Source organism: Prunus avium, chromosome 2 (assembly GCF_965620075.1).
Source record: "Prunus avium chromosome 2, drPruAviu1.hap1.1, whole genome shotgun sequence".
Classification (NCBI taxonomy): Eukaryota; Viridiplantae; Streptophyta; class Magnoliopsida; order Rosales; family Rosaceae; genus Prunus; species Prunus avium.
This window is the reverse complement of record NC_142285.1, coordinates 3,021,420-3,043,950: the sequence shown is the minus strand read 5'-3', so window position 1 is coordinate 3,043,950 and position 22,531 is coordinate 3,021,420. Positions and strand designations below refer to the sequence as shown.

Sequence of the window (22,531 nt, the reverse complement as noted above, 5' to 3'; positions counted from 1 at the left end):
TTGAGAGCAGATTTTGGAGAGTTGGAGCTAAGAGAAAGCCAAGGTGCAGCCAAGAAAAGTGGAGAAGAAGACTTCCACCATTGATGATCTTGAAGCTTTCATCATTTTCTGAAAATCTGTAAACTCTTTCTAATTTTATTTTGAGTTTGTATTTGGAATAAGTATGAGCAACTAAACTCCATAGCTAGGGCTTAGGTTGAAGCTCTAAACATGATTACCTTATTGTTTTGATGTTTGAGTGTATGAATTTCTAAATATTGTTGATGAATTCCAATTCACCAAATTAATCTATCCTTGATGTGTGTTTTTCCTTGGTTGGCCATCTTTGAAAGCATGCCTCTTGAGATTGTTGGGATTATGTGTATCTTCATGTTTTCCTAAGCAATAGATGGATGGAGTAAGAACCATCCATGTGAATTGGTTTCTTGAATACCTAATGTAAACACCATGCTATTAGGATTCTTGTGATGTTCATATTCTCTTTGAACTTAATGGGTTTTCCTTGTAATCGAATCGAAGTACGAACCATACCTAGGTTCGGTTATGAGGAGAGCACAAGTATTGTAGCACGAACCATGCACTTTACGTATATTAGAGAGAATCAATGCGTCTTGAGCCACGACCCATGGTCTTGATTGCGAACATTTTCATCAACACGTTTAGAGTTCATCACTTGAGTATCCATGAACATTGGTAGAATTGTTTAGGGTGGATTCCGAAACCCTAGTGTTTGTTACATTTTAATTTCACAATTTGATAATTCATCTCTGCCTTTCTCATTTAAATTCAAAGTCCATTTACTTTCATGCAATAGAAATAGGTCACTTGAAACAAATCAAAACCCCCCCCAATGTGTGTGTGAGTTGTGAGTTCGACACGTGGTGTGTCTTTGTTACTGAAGTTTATTTGTTTCCGTAATTGTTTTGGACTTTTGGTCCGCGTTGTATTCTTGCATTTTCTGTTCTGAATCCAACCGTATAAAGAACGTGAATTTTCGACGTACGGTTGGAAAGTTATAGGCAAAACACTGGACAGAGGTTGAAACTGAAAAATAGAGAAACGAATCTGCCCAAAAACGACCGGTCGTCACTGTTCACTGTTCACGGCACTGTTTATGTCACTGTTCAGTGTTCACGGTACTGTTCACAGGTGATAAAATGGCGATAGAAAATGCTGTTTGTGTTTTTCTTTAGTTTTCTTGTGTTGTTTCATTTCTTTTGCACTTCTTTACTTATTTTTAGTTTCCATTTTGCATTTGCGTATTTGTGGTGTGTCAATTAAGTGTTCTTTACGTACTCAAATTAGAACTTATAGGGAGCCGACAAGTTCTTCGTGGGATCGACCCCGTACTTACATAATCTATACTTCAATAGATTCGTGCACTTGCGGGTATTTTTAATTGGTTGTTTGCACATTAATTTGTGTCCTTTTAGGAATGCAACAAGCATGAAATTGCAAAGTTTCAAAGATGAGAGATGAAGCGTGCTCTCTAGATGTGGGTTGTGATAATGGGTAGGAAATGCTTTTTTTTATAGGCACTGGAAGCTACTATTTTCCAAGAAACCCTAATGGTTTCTATCTAATTTGGCTAAGTCTTTCCCTTCCTTTCTCCCCTCATCTCTTCAATCCTCCTATTTTGGTGAAATCCACTCTGCCCATTTGCACAAAATCAATGATTTTTGGGAGCTCAGGGCCCTTTTCCCGCAGCTGTTTCAGTGGGAGACTTGTTAAGCTCATAATTTCATACATATACATGCCCTATTTATTTACTTCTTTTGCTTAGTTTCTTAGATTTCTAAGTTATTTGCCTCCCTTTGTGTGTTTTGTAGGCAAATAGAGCAAGAGAGCATAATTCATGCAATTCAAGCATGTTAAGGCCTAATTTGGATGAATGGATGAAGAGCTTAAAAGACAAACTCATTTTGGCTACAGCCCCCTACCAGTCCAGTTCCGTAGGTCATATTGCAAGCTTTGTTTCAGCAACCTACACAGCTCGGATGAGGCAGAATTCTTCATGAAAGTTGTTCCAATGGGTGTGTACTATAACATATCCACAATTCAGCCCCATTGGATAAATCTGGAGTCTGTTAACTAGCAAACACAGAACCATGCTCAGGATGGATCTTATCAGCGCGGAAAATGAGTTAGCAATTTGTTTCGGCCTTAACTTCTTCCTCCGACCTTGGATTGGCCCAAATAACATATGGTTGGAAAGAAGACATTCTGAACTTCAATTTCGAGTGCTTAAAGTCCTAATTTGATTAAGAGAAGCCCAAGTTGTAAGCCCTTGAAGTTGCTGGTCATGCTGACCTCAGCATGTGCTGGTTGGATGCTTGGTCATGGTGAGCTAGGTATGAGCTATCATTTCTGGTTGGAAGCTTGGTCATGGTGACATGAAGATGAGCTAGGGCTGCTGGTGGGATCTATTGGTGAAGTGCATCAACCAATTCAAGATTTTCTAATACAAGTGCATCACCCAATTTAGATTTTCTAATATAAGTGCATCAACCATTTCAGATTTTATAAAACAAGTGTTGTATGCATTAGCCATATTGAATTCAGATTTTCACTTCCCCTAGGCCTATAAATAGGGAAGTTCTCTAAGCTTGTAAACACACCCCAAGGGGGGGAGCTCTCAAACACTTCTCTAGAGCTCCCTTCCCTTCTCTCCCTCAAATTCTCTTAGTTTCATTTTCTAGTTTTCAATTGTTGTAATGAAATATTTGTGCTGAAATTCTCCTTAAGTTTTTCTTAGTTCCACTTTACTTTTCATTATGTAAATTATTTTCTTTAGTTTTTCAAGTTTGATTAGTTTCCAAGTTTCAATTATGGTTCATGTTCTTATTCATTATGCTTATAAGTTAATATGCTAGTTTGAATGATTGATCACCATTTAGGCTTGCATGTTAGCTATCTTGGTTTGAATTAAGAGTATACACCATGCTTTAATTCGAATTGAACTATGAATAGGAAGAGTATGTATGGACATTCGACAACAGGGATTAGATACATGCTTGGTTGTTTAAATTGTTCTTCTATGCTTAATGGGTTCCTAATGCTTAATTTTAGGTTAGACAACAAATGATCAAATTAGGGAATTAGGAACACAAGGTTATGACCACACACCATGGCTTAATCATACTTTAGCTAGAATCAATCCATTAATCTAATTGAACTTGGGAACTTATCTACTTGAGTTAGTTATTTTCTTTCTTCCTTGTTTTATTTATTTCCTTTCTTTTTCATTTCTATTTTGTGTAGGGAAAATGAATTGAATCATTCAATCACCAATCCTCGTGGGATCGACCTCGCACTTACATACGCTATACTACCGAACGGCTCGTGCACTTGCGAGTATCATAAGTTGAGGATGCAGCTTAATCCATTTTGGTGCAGCTGAATCTACGCAACAAGACTCTTATTTTCAACAATCTTTCTTCCTTTTTTTCTCCCCTCTTCTATAGCTAGATCTAATGGGGGAAAAGAAATGGGTATGTACACTGGTTTGAAGGGTGTTTTGCTCAAGTATTCCTTGGTTTTTATGATGGCTTGCGTTGGGTTTGTGTTTGGCCATGTGCTGGAGATTCTAGCAGCCTGCAGATGTGAGTGGCTTTTGGCTTTTGTCATGGTTTTGTCTCCAGCCATGTGCTGGAGACTTTCATATATTTTGTTGGTCACTTGGGCCATTCTTTAAGGTAATGGGCTAGTTTACTAAAGGGATGGACCAACTTCCCAAAGTGATAGGCTATCTTTTCTAAAGTAATGGGCTATTTTCTCTCCTTTATGCTTACCCACATATTTGGGCTCAAGAAATGGGCTTGAGTTTCGGAGCTCCTAAGCAGCCCAAAACTTCCATTTCTCGGCTCATCAATGGGCCTCATGAAAACTCGTAACCATCCATACCACAACCCGCTTAGCAAGCCCCAGGCATTCGCGTGGCTTGGGCTCACTTAAGCTTGTAGCGTGGCGTGTTACTTATTTGCTTGGCCTGGCGTGTGTGCAAGCGTATATGATGAACTCTTGGGTACCCAAATTGGGTTTCTTCCCAAGTTATGTGTCGTATTGGGCCAGAAATTTATTCAGGCCCAACTGTGGATATTTTGGGCCTCAACACTAATATAATCATATGACCTCTAATATCTTCTGGTAAAATCCTATACCTTTCTCTTGCTATGGTTTGAAGAAAATATGGATTTTTAGTTGTTTGTGTGTAAAAATATGCCCTTAAATCCAACTAATTATGTAATAGTTACTGTTAAGGAAATCTTATGTAATGACTTATTTAAGTTATTTATGGGCAAAATCAATTGTTTTAATTCATGATCATGTTATCTTATGAAATACAAAACAACTAAAGTCTTAGGAATATATAAGTGGATATGAAAACTATGTAATGAGATTGCATACACCGAAACTTATCATGATCCCTAATTCTAAACATGTTCCTGGTCATAGGAGTATCAATTTGACATTGATATTCCGCCAAGACCAGTACACATAATATCTTCTCTATATGTAGAGAATAATGAGGTATCAAGTCATTAAGTGTAATGACACCAAGATATATGTGTAGGTGCTTGCAGGAGAAGAAGTACACTGAACGCGATCAAATACATGAGTTTTAGAATGGAATATATCCTAGGACCAACACGGAAGTCGAAAGTGTTTGTAGAAGAATACCAAAAACTCATAGCAGCAGCTAGCAGGTTTTCATCTGTATTAATTGAGTGCTTGGACAAAATCAAAGCATCATAAATACCAGCTTTCTTCCAATGGCATTCATACCTTGGAGAGAGAGTCGGTCAATCCAGTCTGACCACTTCACACAACTATTCCTCCCTTTACTGGAAGGGTATGATCTGCTCAGATTCTTGATGACCCAGGAATGAAATGTTAGAGAATGATTACAATGGCAGAGTGGAACTTCGACATCTTCCTTAAAAAGCTTGGCCATATCCTCAAGAACTTTCCTAAACCAGACAGGACCCAGAACGAGAGCATTTCCAAGCAAATGAAGGATATTTGCATCCAAATTCTTCTTAGAATATGTATGAAGCTTGCTTCTAATCTCAATAGCATGTTTGTCGACACCTTCGCCTGAGATATGAGGAGGAGGGAATGAAGAAAAAGAGCTTCTAGCACGAGTTTTTGGGGAGGCCATCATAAATTTCAGGCAGAATTGAGGAGAGGTTTGAAAATTTTCAAGGAAGTCAAGAAATTTTGGGATTAATCGAGAGTTTAAAGAACTTAGGTTTGATGATTTCGTCAAACAATGAAGAAATTAGTTTTATAATCTGAAGGAAGGAGATTGTGGGAGGAGAAGAGATGCCCAAAATTACGTAGCCGTTAATACCCACTTTCCCAAACCATCCAATCAATGAACAGATGTGAGCTAAAGTAATGGAACAAAATGGCGCGCATCATTAAATGGGTTTATCATTAAGTTTGAAAATCATTTTTAACAAAACGATTCAGACTTAGAGGGGCATTGTTTGTGCCTAAATTATACGTGCTAGCCCCATTGACTATCGGGCTTTCTCTACAAATAGTGTATGGGCCTTATTTTCTAAAAATAGAGAATAGTCCATAGTATTCAAAAACAGGTGGGGTAAAATTAAATCAATCACCCAAAGTTATTTTGACAAATTGGAAATTAATTACCACCAATGGTAATTTGATCCAAGACTCAAAATTAATTGATTTAATATTTACCCAGCTCACAATGTTTCTAGCTTAAGGGAATTAATCACTGCCGTTGGTGACTGACTCAAAATCAAATTGGTAAGCTTGAAACTAGAAATAAAGCTGTCAAATTATTCTTCACCATAATTTTTTTTTTTTTTCCCATTGAAATAAGAAAGTCCACTCTTTTTTTTTTGGGGTATTACATCCTACCCTCCTTAAAAGAAAATTCATCCTCAAATTTAAGTACTTTACTCCTCGTATGAATTGGGTTGTCTGGTTCTCATTTCATACTCTCAATTCCGCAAACATTCTTCTTCCTTTGAATCATTATATCTTTGAAATCCTCCATATGTATGTATCATGATCTCTTTAATCTGATCACTTAACATATAACTTAGATTTTAGATATACCATACTCTATCTCAAGACACAAGAATGTACATTATAATACTTGGCAAGTTTCAAATTCATTCCTAGCACCTACTGATCTTCAAAACCTTAACCTGTTAAGAACTTAGTCATGTCCAACCTAACTAGAAGAACTAATTACATTCACCCATATGTATTTTCAATATTCATCACCGGGAATCATCATACATATTTCAAAGCCTATTTAATTCATATATACCATCAACATGTTCTTATACCTCAAGAGCTGAACTTTCAACTTTGATACAAAATATCTGATAAGTGATCACCAATGTTTTCAAAATGATTTGATTACAATGCCCACATTAATTTGTTTTCATATCTCTAAAAACCATGCACAGATCATCCAAAGTTACCTTATAATCCCATTTCATAGTCACTTAAAAAGAAATTTGTAAGCATTCCTTTTACCACAAAGCTTGTAATCCTTTCATATCTATATATGTAAATATACATAGCAACAAAAAATAAAGTACAGAAATTACTGCAATGCCCCCTGAACTAAGGTGTTATCATTTGCCCCCTAAAAAATGTTCCATTTCGTAACTTTAATCAACTAGAATCTTCCAAACTTAATGTCATTAATATCAATATTTCTTTCTTAAGTATTTACAAGAAATTTCAACTTAGCATTATTAACTCCATTTTCTTTTCCACATGCATCTTTGTTTATGGATCATCCCCAAATCTAAAATAATTTCATTCCTTTATGAAGAATCATAACAATACCACCCACACAGAACTAAAAACCCAAGTCACTTAATCAACCAAATTTGAAATCATATTCCTAAGTAACTAATCACCAAAACTTACAATCTTTTCTCCAATTGCATTCGAGTTATCTTAATGATTTCATTATAGGGATCCTCCCATTTATACACTTCTTACAACCATAAAATCATTTGTTTACCTAAATGCATCTCCAAAAGTATTAATCAGACTCCCTCTCCAAAGCCTAATTGTTTCAAGCAACACATGTACTCTATAATCATCAACACCGTTTTCCATGTTTAATACCGATTTTTACTTAGCTAAAACCACAGTTTTTTAGGCTTAGCAATAATTCTCAAATAAAATTTCCAAATCATACTCAATATTTGTCAAAATTTTCTTCCATTCTCTATGCTAAGTAACACCAAAATTAGACTTCATAGGCTAACTCACCATATACAATATTTACCCAATTCCAGGAAACTACGAATCTCAATCACCACAGTATTCTGACATTAATTCAACACTGCTTCCAATTTGGGAGTATCCATTGAACCTCCATCCTTCGAAATCACACATCCAAGAAACTTAATTAAAACCTACATGAGACTCAAAACGTATCAACAGTTTAATTTCAACATTCTAATTCAATTATCATCATTCACTTTGATGTAATAACTATCAATCGTTTCAACTTAATCATTTGAAACCGAATCTAATTACACCATTATTTTTTCAAGTTCTTATATAACTTAGTGATCCTCGTAAGTACCCTATACTGAGAATGGTGAACTTTATTCAATATCTCTCCCTCGGAATCGTCCAACAATGGTACACACAATCTTCCTTGAAATCTCAAACCACCATATATTCCAACAATGCTACTGTCCATAATTTTCCATACGTATCTATGGATAGTCTAGTTATTGCACAATGCTACTTCAATTATTAACATTATTGTCCAAAGTAATCACCACATATACTTTTTTTTTTCTTTTCCCAATACTCATGGGACAATCTACTAGCATGTGTTTCCAAAATATCACAACCTTTGGCTTTAACAATACTTAAACATATTCAACATAATCAATTAACATTTCAACTCCTCAACTTATTCCTTGACATCCAGCCACTCTCCAATCTTTAAGTAAAAAATCCAAACCAAATCAAATTTGACTAATGCTAAAATTGACGAATTTAAATTCTTAAATTTGTATATATGTATCCGATAACCACTTAAACTCATAAAAACAACAATGATTTACATTACGCACACTACCCTTCAAGTCAAGCCTATAGTGATCATTCCCATGCAACACCACATTAATTTTGAAAAAAATGATTCAATCCTCACAAAATTTTAACCATCATCTAATTTTCCCAACATCTTCAAATTCATTGGTTTCATTTCCTTCAAATTTGTGAGTTAAGTACTATAAAACCTTGTATAATACAATTCTAATTTTAAAACTAGAAAACCTCGGGCATATTGATAACTATAATACGTAAATCTATAAATACGCTAACGATCGCTTTTCCTGAAATAGAAGTACTTGCATATATCAATAACCGATCTAATTTTAAAAGTACTTGTGTACTAACGATTACTGGATTTTCCTCAAAAATTTATAGAGACCCTCAAAACCTATATTGTTACAACTCTAAAATTCATGCCTATTTCCAGTTCCTTTGCACAACTTCACAAGTTCTACCCAAAGAATCTAATACCTAGGCTCTGATACCACCTTGTCACGACCCGATTCGAGAATAAGGAATATTTCCGAATCAGGATATGAGTCATACCATAGTCATAAGAATAAAATTCTACAACCATGATATGATGAGAAATAGAGTCATAAATCATACAAATTTACTTAACAATACAAAATCAAAGTCGTAGTAGCTCGTAGTTAAATACACACTAAGATCTTTATCAAACTGTGACTACTTACAAATATTAATTACACAAATCAACAACAAATGCCTAGTAGCTTGGTTGAAATCCGCTTCCTCAAACTTTGCCTTGAATCTTGCACAATCTATTAGGGTACGAACATTCTAATGCCCAGTAAACTACCGTCAAACCCCTTAAGGTCAACTATCACAGTTAATCAAAGTGTCATGTATCAAACAACACAAGATGCATAAATTTTGCAACCAAACCAGATAAATAAATTTGCTTATGCGGTGTTGCCATGAACTCACTCCCTTCTAATTCCACTAATTCATACCTTAGGGCAACAAGCCTGCATGTCCCATACAATGCATTTCATCATTGTGGCTATGAATATCCTAAAATATGAACTAGTGCCCATCCGTCCTTTAACCCATTTTTCTTTTGTTTACGAATTTCTCAACTTTCACTTTCCATTAGAGACCCTGCTCCTATCACCTCAATATATTCAAAGCCTACTCCCGTCACCTAAATATATTCCACATTTTTACTCAGATATATCTAAGGCCATCTCCCACCCCTTTGATATACCTCAAACGACACACACACACCCTAAACACCATTGTATTTATGACATATATGTAATCCAGCGCAACATCATTTATCTCTGTGGAATAATAATACTGATAATAACAATAATATTCCAGGCTTAATCACATGAATAATAATATTCACCCAATGTCAAATAATATCCATAGAGAAACATCAATAATAATATTCACATAACATCAAATAATATTCACTAAGCAACGCAACAATAATATTCATGTTTATAGTACTATATATAAGCACCAAGATTAAAAGTGACATAGCCCAATCATCAGGAAATCAAGAAACCCGACCTCATATCTAGCTAGCTAAAGTACCAAATTTACCTTCAAAAGTTCTCAAAGTTGTCGAATCTACACTTTTGATCTAATTCCTAAACAAATTCAAATCCAAATTATTATTAAGCAATCTTCACTCTATTTCACCTAAGACCAGTAAACCTCAACTTAACGCCTCAACTATATGCATTTCAAAGATTCTGTGTGAAAATGACCAAAATACCCCTAGAACCAACCCAGGGCCCAAAGCAGCCAAATCTCGTCCAAAATAATATTAAACTGTGTCCTATGCCCTGTTAACACCAAAACAAGGCCAATGACACCCGTTATCCAAAATTTACCATTTGGGTCCCGTAGGCCCCACAACAACCGATAATTTAAACAAAATCTGCATTGACACACAACTTCAAATTGACTCAAAATATATACCATCGGACTCGGATTAAGAAATCAAGTCGAATGGACTAAAAATATAGTGTCAAAGGCTGTCGAAACAGCCACCACACGTCTTCACCCGAAGATGCGAGTAGGCTTGGCTGCAGTTACTGTTCATCATCTTCTTAAAAAAAAATTGCAAATTCCCCCTGTTTTTATGTACTAGACTTTGTGACCAACCAAAAGTGAAACTTGCAGTGGTTTTAAAGAGCTAAAACAAAGGAGAACAACAGCTCCAAAGTTGGGCTCGTGGCTGGTTTTCTGCATAAAACATATTTTTGTCCAAACTTTGCACATGTGTTTGACGTATCAAAATTCAAAAAAATTCAACGAACCAATTGTGTTTTGTTCCTTGCCAAGTCTAGTTTAAAACCGAACAAATGGCTTCCTCAAACACTCAAAGGATTGGGATTAAAAGTGAGCCAAAGTGAAGCTCGTGGACTGCAAATTTCTAGATTTGGTTCTACTCCCAAGTTGTTCATAAGGCTTCTAAACTCTTATAAAGTTCATACTTACCATTAGAACACATCAAAAACTCAAAATGGAACCAAAATCATAAACACCCATTCTTGAAAAATTGCTTTATCTACCCAACCCAAAAATGGAAGTTCAAACTCTTCCAATTCAATTTCCCTATCATTTAGGTGACTCAAAGTACTCTTTAAGGGACTAGAATCACATAAACACAAAGTTAAAAAATCACAAATTCGAAATTTGACTCACCTTAGAGATTTTTTTTCCTTTCTTCCTCCTATTCTACCTTCTCTTCCTCACCCAACTTTCATCTCTTTCATCCTACAATATTATCTTACCTTAAGCAATCATTATACTTAGCCTAGACTGGTGATTCATCTCTAATAGGTGAACAACTCACCCCTAATTGAGATCAAAATCAGATTTTGAAAGAGAAGGTAATAGGGAAGGGGGAGATGAATGAAGGGCGAGGGGGTTTTCCTACACGTTGCAAAACTAAATATTTCTTCTCTCTCTCTCTCTCTCTCTCTCTCTTAGCTCTAAAAGAAATCAGATTCCTTTCTCTCTTTTTTTTTTCTACAAGGGTATTTTGGTAATTTTCACATATAGGGTATTTTGGTCATTGTGACCCAAAATTCAAAAATGATTTCATATGTGTTCGTGAAGTCGGCTACTATCGTACTAACTAAGAGTCACAATGGTCTCACCTCAATGTCTTAAATGTCATTCGAAAAATTCACAAAATGTTATGTAAGAGCATTTTTGTCCAACTTGAAATTAAACTAACTTAATCCAATAGTCTCAGTCCAAAATCACTTGATAATATCCATAATTATTCTTCACCATAATATTATTATTATTATTTTTTATAACTGAAATATGAAAGTCCACTTTTAATTATTTTCGGGGTATTTCATGTTACTTCTATTGACATCTACGTGGTTTCATTAGCAGGATAATCATGTATTCAAAGATAAAGAAGTCTTGGTTATTGATCCTTGGTTCACTACAATCCAATTTACAAAGAACAGACATGAGGCATTTAGGGGAATTAATTGACAAAGAGCCAAAAGTGATCACCATAGATGGCTACTGATCTTTGTTACTTTTGGCATTGAAGAAGATCAGTCCAAAACAAGAGAATTATTACTTCCTTATCACTTATCCATTAGTGATCAGTGGAGTAATACTTTCCAGTTGTTATTCTTCAAATATCAAAGAGGCATCATCATACATTCTCCTATAAATATAAGAGTACTTGAACTGGAAAACACAACAAAACAATCAAACAAACAACCAAACACCCAAATCAATCTCTACATCAAACACAATCAGTCAAATTGATAAACACCAAAGATCATAAGATATTCAAAGCCTTCAAGTCCAAAAGCAAGCAAGCAATCTTTTCTTTGAAGCAGTCTAGCTCATAAAAAGCACCAGCAATCAAGCTTACAATAGCAGTCCATCTCAGAAGAAGCACAAGAAATCAAGCTCACAGAATCAGTCCAGCTTAGAAGAAGCTGAGACAATTAAGAAGAAAATGAGGTTTCTTTTGTTGCAAATGCGATTCAGAACAAACGAATCAAGTAGAACTCAAAGAGATTAATTTCTCTTACAAATTTGGTTTAGCAAGTTGAAGCAGGAAGAACTCAAGTTTTTTAGTATATGAAAACCTCAACAAATTACTCAAAGACATCATGTTGTCTTAATCTCATGGAGACAGTTTCCACATCAAACAGAACATGTGCAAACACGCACTTCCGCTCACTTTCCAAGCCTCTCCATGGCTTAATATAGTCATTGGTGTCGATTTCCAACTAATCTTCATTAGTTGAAGGTACTGACGTGCAATTCCAGTGCAAGTAGATTCACTCCAGCCATAAGAAGTCTAGTCGAACCTGATCAGAAATAAATTCGGCAAGGTGATTCCTACAGGAAATGAAAGTCCAAATCTCTGAGACCTCTTAAGAATTGGCAATCTTTATTATGCTTTACAGTTTAGGCAGTTCTGCTTGAACTTATTTGTTTCATTTTCAAAATACGTGTATTTTGCTTTACTTCCCTGTTTTTATTGAGATAAATTATAAAGTGCTCCCTCGTCTGAGGCAGAAAAAGAACTTACTTAGAAGATGTTTCTCGCCCAAATTCACAATCATTTGTTAAAAGTCAATAGCTTGGGGCGCAAGTTATTACATCTTTCAAGTTTGTTAAGGTTTTTAACCAGTAACTGTGGTACGCTCAAATATAAAAGCAAGTTGACTTATTGATCATGAATGGTCTTTAGGTCAATGAGAAACTTTACCTAACTAGTACAAGTACAACAGCAAAACAAACAAACAATATGAAGGGCGAGTTTTGTTAATACTTTGCTTAATCATTGGTGTTTTATGTTCTTTTTATTTTCTTGTTTCAATTTATGCCCCTTATTTCTTCGTCTTCTCTTTGTTGAGTGCTATTTATTTTCTTTGTTATTAAGTTTTTTGTGGCTTTATCTTCTTAAAAAAATAGAAATTAAAAAAGATCATTTTCTGTCCAACATTAGATATTTTATTTTTGTCATACTTTATATTACTTTGTAGCTTGCAGTTGTTTTGTTGTTTCATTGACACATTAAATTTGTCAATGAGTTTGTGTTGTTAGACACAATCTGACATTAAGTTCGAGTTTTAAGTCTATGCCATACCCATACCATAGGCCTAGAGTCGATGGCAATGGCAATCACAAAATCATGTTTCCATCTTCTGTATTGTGATATACAATTTTGTTGTTGAAGATGTATCATCACATTCATCCTAATAATTAATCAGATACATTGAGTGCAAGAAAAACTTTTAGTAAATTTTACACTTCAGAAATTACACCAAGTTTACTGCCTAAGAGATATTGCCGACACGGTTAGCAGAAGGTTCCAGCTGAACCTCTGATTCAACCTGAATCTGGGAAGGTTCTGGCGCAGAGCTTTCTAGCTGGGAAGATTCAACCACACTTGGCACTGAGGCTTGGATTATCTCTTGTCGCTTGAACTTGTTGATATAGTAACTAAGTGATGGCCCAGAGTATTCTACCTTCTGCACCGCAGGTGGGTTCTTACCTACTTGGAGGAGTATTGATGAAGCTGCAGCAACGGAGATGAGTGCAAGCCCAGCAGCGATTGCTGCTGTGTTCTCCGCTCCATTGGATGAAGACCCTGCACTTCCTGAACTTATTACACTTTCTGCTACATAAACTGCAGGCTGGAGAATGTAGAGAAGTAACTAGAGTTAACGCACCATAATGGAACATAGACTTAAGCCTACATTAAAGAAGAGAGGAGAGAAACAAAAGATCCAAGCCTTGTAACAGATGGCTACAATATGCATTAATAGTTCTTACTGGCCATGTGCCCAAACTGAACTAACACGCTTGACATTTCTATGGCTCACTTTATTTTCCATATGGAATTTAAGGGATTGATCATACCCTATTGCAATTGCACAGGGCTTTCAAACTCAAGTTCAAAAGCAATCCTAGATACTAGTTATAAACAAACATGCAACAAACAGCCCCCTTAAGTTTCTAAGGAAGAGCAGTGCATCCGTTTGGAGAGAGAGAGAGAGAGAGAGAGAGAGAGAGAGAGAGAGAGGGAACATAACTCTCTCTCTCTCTCTCTCTCTCTCTCACACACACACACACACACAAAGGCACAAAGAAGGCTTAAAACGGTGTGAGTTACATTGTGTCTTGGCGTACGAAGTATGCCAATTAAGTGCTCTGCTCAACATTTTCAGCTTAATTCTAACTAAAACCACCATGTCCTGAGGCAAGACTTATTTACTAGTTCAAAAAACATGGCAAAGAGAATGATGTTTACTATTTTCGTGATAAAAGCTTTCTACTTCTGCCATTGAAAAGAAGCAGCATAATAAGCTACTAATACATCAGTTTTGACTTTTGAGTACCGGTGAATTCATGTTAACTCAATGCGTATCTCCTCATGTAGAAATAAAATTTACTTTCAAAATTTTCCAACATACAGAATCCAGAAGTTTGGTCATCTGAACTGAAAGTATTTCTATTATTAAAATATCTTGTGAAAAAAGATGTCAACTTTGGTTTTACATTTTTCTGTTGACATTGATAACTTTGCTCAGGCAATCCTTGTTACTGACTAGTAAATCTAACAGTTTATCTCTTAAACTCAAACTCTGAATAGAATATTTTACAGTTTTCTTCATAATTATCATTCTGTCCGTCCAACTACAACACATGTTACTTTGACATTTGAAAATTAAGAAATAATGCACTCATTCATCAAAGGAAAGAAAAAAAGAAGAAGGGAAAAACAACATTGAATGCAAAAACTCTTGCACATTTTGAAGACAGTATAGTACTAACCTCAACAGAATATATGTTCGTCTGGCCAGCGGTGTCCTTCTCAACATATCCAGTCCAACCACGTTTGCGAGGTGGAAATGTCCCAGAAACTTTTGTCTTCTCACCAGCCAACCATTCCACGCTGACCTTTCCAACCTATTCATGCCACAAGAAAAACATCAGTGTATATTTATTTAGGTATTATTTTCTGTCAAGTTTAATGCAACTTATACTGTACATAGTGTTACTGATAAACTTGGCAATTACCTTAAAAACCAACTATACTTAATTGAGGGTAGAAGAAACAGACTTGCACAACAGCCAAAAGAATGAAAAAAAAAAAACAATTGAATTGAGACTCAATCAAATTTCTATCCCATTCTGGCTTATGATCTTCCGAAGTAAGAAATTGGTTTTTTCTGGAAATCTATTTATGGGTATAAAATATTCCAGGTTTTGTTTTTGGCATGAGAAAGATCACAGTGGTGTACTTAAGAAGGATGCGGACATCAAAGCTTGGAACATTGGGGCTCAACTGTTTTGAAATAAGATGTTGCACATCCTACTCCCACAACCATTTTATATTTGCTTGTTTAGTGTCTTCAGACCTCAAACATAGTTAGAAGTAAAATAATTACTAAAAAATTACCAAGTTGAAATACACAATCCTAAATTAGTACCTCTGTTTACTCCGAAATTAAACCCTGTAATCTGGTATTCCCAACTAGCCCCATTAGTCCCAAAACCTATAACATTTCTGGGTTAAATGGAAAGCTTTTGCTACCCATTAGCCCCATTATTATTTTTTGTCAAGTTTAAGTCACCAAAAATAAAAATAACCATCATCAAGATGAAAACCCATTAACAATATTATACCTACACCTAAAATAGAGAGAGAGAGAGAGAGAGAGAGAGAGAGAGAGAGAGAGAGAGAGAGAGAGAGAGAGAGAGGTCACCTCTTTGTCAGGAGCACATTCTTCAACATTGCAGTCAGTTTCTTCAGTGGAAGCTTTAACTGTGAGTTGATTAACTTTCTGAACTCTTCTGGAAAAGAAGCAGCTCTTTTGTGTAGGGAATGCGCATGTAAATGTGTTTGCTGCAATCACAGCTTGTGCTGCAGTTGCCTTTTTTTTTTTTTTTTTGCAAAGAAGAGCAAATACTTGATAGACTCAACGGAAACCAGAGATTTGATGATAAAAAATAACGATTCAGAGAAAGTAGTCAGATGCAAAGTAAATTTTGTTGGAGAGTTTATGGTGGAGAGGAGAGACAGAAGGGATGCTCGGAGAGGGATGATATTTTCCTCCTTTGGATTGGGTGTCGTGCTTTGCGTTGGAGGTTTGGTGGATTTTGAGATGGCTACGTGTCAACTCATCTAACTTATATGTCTTGGTAGTGCTGGGCCCATCAACGCTTGTATAGAAGCCTAACCTGTCTTTCTTTAGTTTTTTATATTCTTTTTATTTATTTTTTTATTCAAACAATATTAAAAAGAAGGAGAAATCAAACCTTAAACCTTGGATACAAGAGGAAAATACTCTTAATTAGTTGAGTTACAAGCCCGCATTTTTTTTTTTTTTGAGGAAAAAGGATTTCATTCATAATTCAAAAGTTTCATACATAGGACAACATGAGAATAGTGCCCTGTTCAAAACTTCCTAAGAAAACCATGCGGTAGAAACCCTATAATAAGAAAAAGTACCACACATGCTATGAGCTAATAAAATAGTCTAATCTAGAACAACCAAACCATTACAAAAAGTCAACCAACTCCTCCCATAAGATGTCAAAGAAAACCTCTTATGATGGCAACAATAGTTCTCCACATGGTGTAGGGATTAATCAGCTTGCAAAGAATCAAAAACATGAGAATAAGAAGAAAAAAAAACGAACAAATACAATAAAAGCGAAGAAATTTTTTAACAACCGCTTTCCAAAACACAATGAGTAAAACACTACACCCAAGCCTCGCCCACTTAACCTAAAGAGAAGAAACTTTAGGTAATGAAACATTCATCAAATGCCAAAGCCCACAAATGTTCTAACAGAACCCTACTGGTGAATTCCGAGAGACCACTCAAGGAGGATCTCCTTTACCTCATCGGAAGGAACACCACTGTAGATTCGTTTGTCACCAGCTGAAGCCAAAACAAATCACGATTATCCCACTACTATACTTATATTATGTGTACAATACATTATATTGTAATAGTATACATGTTTTCCTTATTGATATAACACGCTAGATATATGTTGATGTTCTGGCCAATACATTATAGTAAGAGCCATGATTTTTTATTTTTTATTTTTTAAGAGAATGAAGATAATATTTTATTAATATGTGGACAAGCAATTAGTACAAAAATCAAGTTATGGCGTCGGGGATTAGGCAAGTTTCTCTACACATATGAGGCTCAGTCATTGATCTAACTGGGCAGCCTTACCCACTCAACCGCAAGAGGGAACAGGAACCCTGCCACTGATAGAGTACCCCTGCGGCGGTCCCCCCTAAAAACATACCCGTAAAAACTACTTTTTACAATCCTCAAATAGGACATTAGAAATAAAATCGGGAGGTTCCTCAAATCAATAAGAGCTATGATTTATTTGTAAGAAATGAAACTTTAAAATTCCATAATTTCTAAATATATAAAAAAAAGAAAAAGAAATGTAACTTTGAAATCTTCTTCTTTTGAAAATTACAGCATTAAATTATTATCGCTCTCTGTGTAGTTGATGAGTTATGTCATCGTGCTTGGTCACATAAAAAAAAGTATACAACTTTGAATATGGTGATGAGGTATCGCACTCCTTTAATTTATTTATTTATTTATTTATATTTTTTATTTTTTATAAATGATAATCTTAACTATAGGGAGGGGGGTTGAGTTCGGGCACTAGGGGATTGGCACACCACTTTGGCCAATTGGCATACAAGGAGATTGGCACGCTACATTGGCCAAGTGGTCTAACTCACATATGTTGTGATATATATACATAAATATATATTATTAATATTAGCCTCTCCACACGCGCTTCTGCTCTTGCGAGAGGTTTTTTTTTTTTTTTTTTTTTAATTTATTTTATTTTAGAATTAAAAAAGATAATGGGTAGTTGTGTTCCATAAAAATAGGATCCATGATTTGATTTTTATTTTATGTTAAATTTTTTAATATGAAAAAGTGTGAATTTACCATATTATCTTCATTTAATTAATAATTTCAATTCTTAATATTTGCATTAATCAAGGGCATTTTCTGGTATTTTGAATGTTTCACTATTCTCTGCCTTTTGCTTTATATATACTAGCCCCTTGGCACATGCTCACGCATGTGCCAATTGGCTGTATTTTTTAATTTTATTTTTAGAATTAAGAAAAGATAACATGGGTAGTTATGTTCCATAAAAGTAGGACCTATTATCTGATTTTATTTTTTATTTTATTTTTTTTAATATGAAAAAATATAAATTTATTATATTATCCTCATTTAATTAATAATTTCAATTCCTAATGTTTGAATTAACCAATGACATTTTCTAGTATTTTGAATGTTTCACCATTCTCTTCCTTTTGCTTTATATATATATATACAAATCACATTTGATGTTGACAAAATCCTTGAGTTTTTTTCTTCGATATTTCTCTTGTTAGCTACTGTTAATATTAGATAAAATAATATTTCTCTAACATTTCTTCTCATCCAACATTATTTCTCATTTCATTCATTGCACAAAGAGTTATACTTCTACTCTTAAATATTTGAAGTACAAGCCCCTTGCATGTAATGATTTATTTCTTCATTGTACATTTACAATGTAAGTAGATTTTATGTAATTGAAGAGATTTGAAAGTTAGATATCAAGGGGAAGTGAAAGTTAATTAATTCTTAATGGTATATTCGTGGATATTCAATTTAGATGCCCCATAAATTAATCAAGAAGCTAGTAAGATCTATGTAATAATTTTATAATTAGGGATAATTGTCCACTATTACATTTTCAAAAATAAAAGGGAAATTTTGTTGCGTCCCCCCAATCTATTAGTGAAGGAAAACAAGAAAGTCCTGTATTCAACTAGAGGCTACCAAATATACTTACGAGTACCTAAATCATATATGCTCAGGGCATCTCCAACAGTAGGTTAAACTCATAAATTTAGCTCTTTTATACCCAAAAGCCATCTCTAGTAAATGGGCTAAACCTGTCATGTTACTGAGCCAAACCACTCCTACTAAACGAGGCCTAAATATTGTGGCACATCCAAAACATTGGCAGACTGAACAATATTAAAATCATAAAAATCGATGAAAGACTCCAAAGCTAGGACTTGATGTTCCATTCGTGAAAAATAAGTTTTTTTCTTCAGCTTATATAACACAAACAGAAAATGCATAACAAACCATTGCATTCCATCAGGAAGACCACACTCCACTGTGTTAAACCTTAACGCACTTGTTAATAAGGGGCCACCCAAACAACTACAGAGGCATCCACACCGCGGTTAATGCCTACACATGCGAGGACCTCTATGATAGATCAATCTGTCAGCGCCTTTTTTGAACTTACCATTTTTGCCATATATTTGCCATTCTCTGCAGTCGCCACACCAGTTTTACGTTACACCACTTCATCCCAATTATGCAATGCACACTCGGATGATATTTTCCCCTTCCACTGATGTCACCCTTAATTGGTGAAAATCTCCGAAACTAAGTTTTCGTCTTTGTCAAGCTGAAATATTTCTGAAGCTTCTTGAACATACTTGGCCACTTAGATAATGTTTTCTTAGTGCCCTTTTGTTCGCCTGCAAACCAAAATTCACTTTCGCATAAATGTAAAGAGTTCTTTAAATTTTTTTAAGAAAAAAAAAGGGCTGACGAATGGACATAAATCCTACAAGATAACGTTACAAGCAGACGGGATGTGCCTGAATGATACAAGAAATGAAATTCATACAACAATCCAAAGGATGCTGCTGATGTGATTGCAATGCAGGTTTATTTACATTTTCTTGAGATCTGATCAAACAGTGATCCTTTTTCTACTATAGCTTACCACCAAAAATCCAGAACCATATTCACATCAACCAGAACAAGAATTTCAAAGAAGACGTGGGTCTCCACAGCCTCATACGTGCTGTTAAGCAGCAGCTCCATGCATGTCTTATTTAACTGCAGCCTTTTTTTTAAAATTTTGTACATAAGCATTACATAATGTTGGAAAATTCTCAAATATAAAGATTAAAGATAATTTATAGAGCAAGTTCATGAACTGGAGATGTTGCATGAACCAAAATAAGGGAAGCAGAAGCAAGACAATACAACAATGAAATTGCAGCATAAGAAATAGAAAATAAAGCAACTAAGGGCACTGAAGATGAAGCTCGTTCGGAATCCCCCACAAAAATATCCACTTTGCATTGATCAACTATGTCTTTACCACCTATTGCATAATAAAGACAGGCCCTGAGTTTTAGTCCCGTTCTAAATTACTGCCTCCCTAAAATAAATATAAAACGTGATGTTACCATCCCAGTAAATTACCCAATTACTCTCATGGCAATCCCTTGGCACAATTACCAATCAATCCCAACCACCCTGGACATTAAATAGCAACCAAGAACATCTCCTGTATTAGGCAGATAACTCTGCTCCCTTTCAAGATCAAGAACTATAGCTATAACTAGCTTGGGATGAATATAAAATTAATCACTTTTAGAAGTGATATCCTAGCTTGAATCCATATCAAATTACCTTTCTTGCTCACCCAACCTAAGCCAACTGACTCAATCTGAGCTAACTAGAACTACTTCTACCCGAAATGTGAAGATCACAATGTCAAGCCTAGGCCATCTTCAGTTGGATCAACAATTAAGACCAAGTCATGGCACAAAACTCCCATTGAAAATATACATCACCACTCATCAAATCATTGAAACAGTAGAGTGTTGGATTTGGTATCCTTAGTGCAGGAGGTTTTCTTTTGGGTATCCTTGTTAAAATTGGTTTCTCAATCATAATAGGTTTTATTGTCATAGACAACATCATCATCGGCATGTGAGCAAAATTGGAGTACATTTGCTCTTATTCACACGAAACAAAGGAACCGTCTCGCATATACCAGGTTGGAAAAGATTGTCTTTTGTTATTATAATATGAAACTTAAGCTACATGATGAAGAGGCCGAAATGAACAAGGTTGCAGAAAATGACTACATAGTCCTTCTTGACATTGCAGGGCAACCATCTGATGATGATAATAATCTAATTCAACAATGGATTATGACAGCTCACTTGGATGATGAACAAGGCAACCTTGATGCCGTTATAGCACAACATGCTGCCCAAGAAGGAGTTGATGTTGATAGAGTCATATCCGAAGATGTTAGGAGTGGAGATACTTCATCATTTGAAAGGGATATGCTTAGACCTCAGCAAGGTCAAAGACTCCCCTTGAGAGACGATGCCAGTGCTAGTAGAAAGGAAAGTTCATCCAATTCGTCAAATAATGATGGAGGAAGTAATGTTGGATCAGGAGGTAATGAAGAAGGAATAAAATATAGCCTATTTACTGTTGAGGCTGATTTTACTCATGCCACCCAAGATGAGGATCATGGATGCAGAGAAGCTGGACTAGGCATTGGCGCAATTGGGAAGCAATACTCAAAGAAAAGAAGCCAACCAATCAATCCATCTGAATAGGACATGGTGATCAGTTTTGGATCTATGAGCATAAGAACTAGACCTAGTACCAACTCAAATGAATCTTATGATGGCTATAGTTATGTCATGTCTAATTATAGTGGAACTAGTTATGGAGCTCAATATGATGAAATAGATTATGGACCTACTAGTTGGGTTAATCCTAACTATCTCATATATGGGAGGACAGTAGGGAGCTCAAGAGAGACATATGTGCACCATGTTCAAACATGGCTTACAAACTACTCGGGTTACATGACTTGGTATACTATTGTATGAATCAAGATGGTTGTTCCTCATTGTTTGAACCTCATAGGAGCTCTCCATTTATGTAGTTGGACACTCATCTAAATTGTAATACAATGTTTAAATAAAATATGGATTTATGCATGGTTTATTCATTCTAATCAACATTTTATTTTCAAACTTTTCATTAACGCGCATTGCATACCTCTTATATTTCATCATATGTATATCTTATTATTAGTGAATTTTGAGTTTTATTTGTTCAGTACATTCATTGATAATGTACATAACATCTGTGAAAGTTTTACACCAAAATTATGTGTTTCAATGCTTATATCTGTCATTTTTGTTGATTTTATCCCGATACCTAAAACGATAACAATATATCCCCCGAAATATCCATAAATTGGAGGCCTGATATTATCTGCACGTCCGATATTTTAATCCTTGATTCTACCATAGGTATTGGAGCACTATAAAAGACACTATCATTGGTTCTACTTTTGAAGCTTCATAATGGGCTTGCCCATCTTCAGGAAGTTAATAAGATGTACATTGCATTGATCCCCAAGGTTGCAGTCGCGGAGACTACCGGTCAATAATGCTTACAAAATTCTCTCGCAGATACTGGCTAATATGCTCAAGGTTGTACTGTCTAATATTATTTCTGATCACCAGAAGGCTTTCGTCCCTGATAGGCAAATCCAAGACAACATA

At 35.3% G+C, this 22,531-nt stretch overlaps 1 protein-coding gene across 1 annotated transcript; it reads right to left on the bottom strand.

The window, feature by feature from the left end:
* Positions 1–13,227: 13,227 nt before the first annotated feature.
* Positions 13,228–16,696, bottom strand: LOC110772340 (protein MAINTENANCE OF PSII UNDER HIGH LIGHT 1). The gene is made up of 4 exons (XM_088248133.1): positions 16,666–16,696; positions 15,825–16,036; positions 14,890–15,024; positions 13,228–13,748 (listed from the first exon to the last, which is right to left on the bottom strand). The coding sequence occupies exons 1-4, from the start codon at positions 16,694–16,696 to the stop codon at positions 13,389–13,391; spliced, it is 738 nt and encodes a 245-aa protein (XP_088104259.1). The 3' UTR covers positions 13,228–13,388.
* Positions 16,697–22,531: the final 5,835 nt, after the last annotated feature.

Coding starts and splice junctions, on each gene's coding strand:
- LOC110772340 (XM_088248133.1), bottom strand. CDS start 16,696: ATGTGGAGAACTATTGTTGCCATCATAAGAG. Junction 16,037..16,665: donor TATTGTTGCCATCATAAGAG/GTTTTCTTTGAC, acceptor GTTTCCGTTGAG/TCTATCAAGTATTTGCTCTT. Junction 15,025..15,824: donor AATGTGCTCCTGACAAAGAG/GTGACCTCTCTC, acceptor TGGCATGAATAG/GTTGGAAAGGTCAGCGTGGA.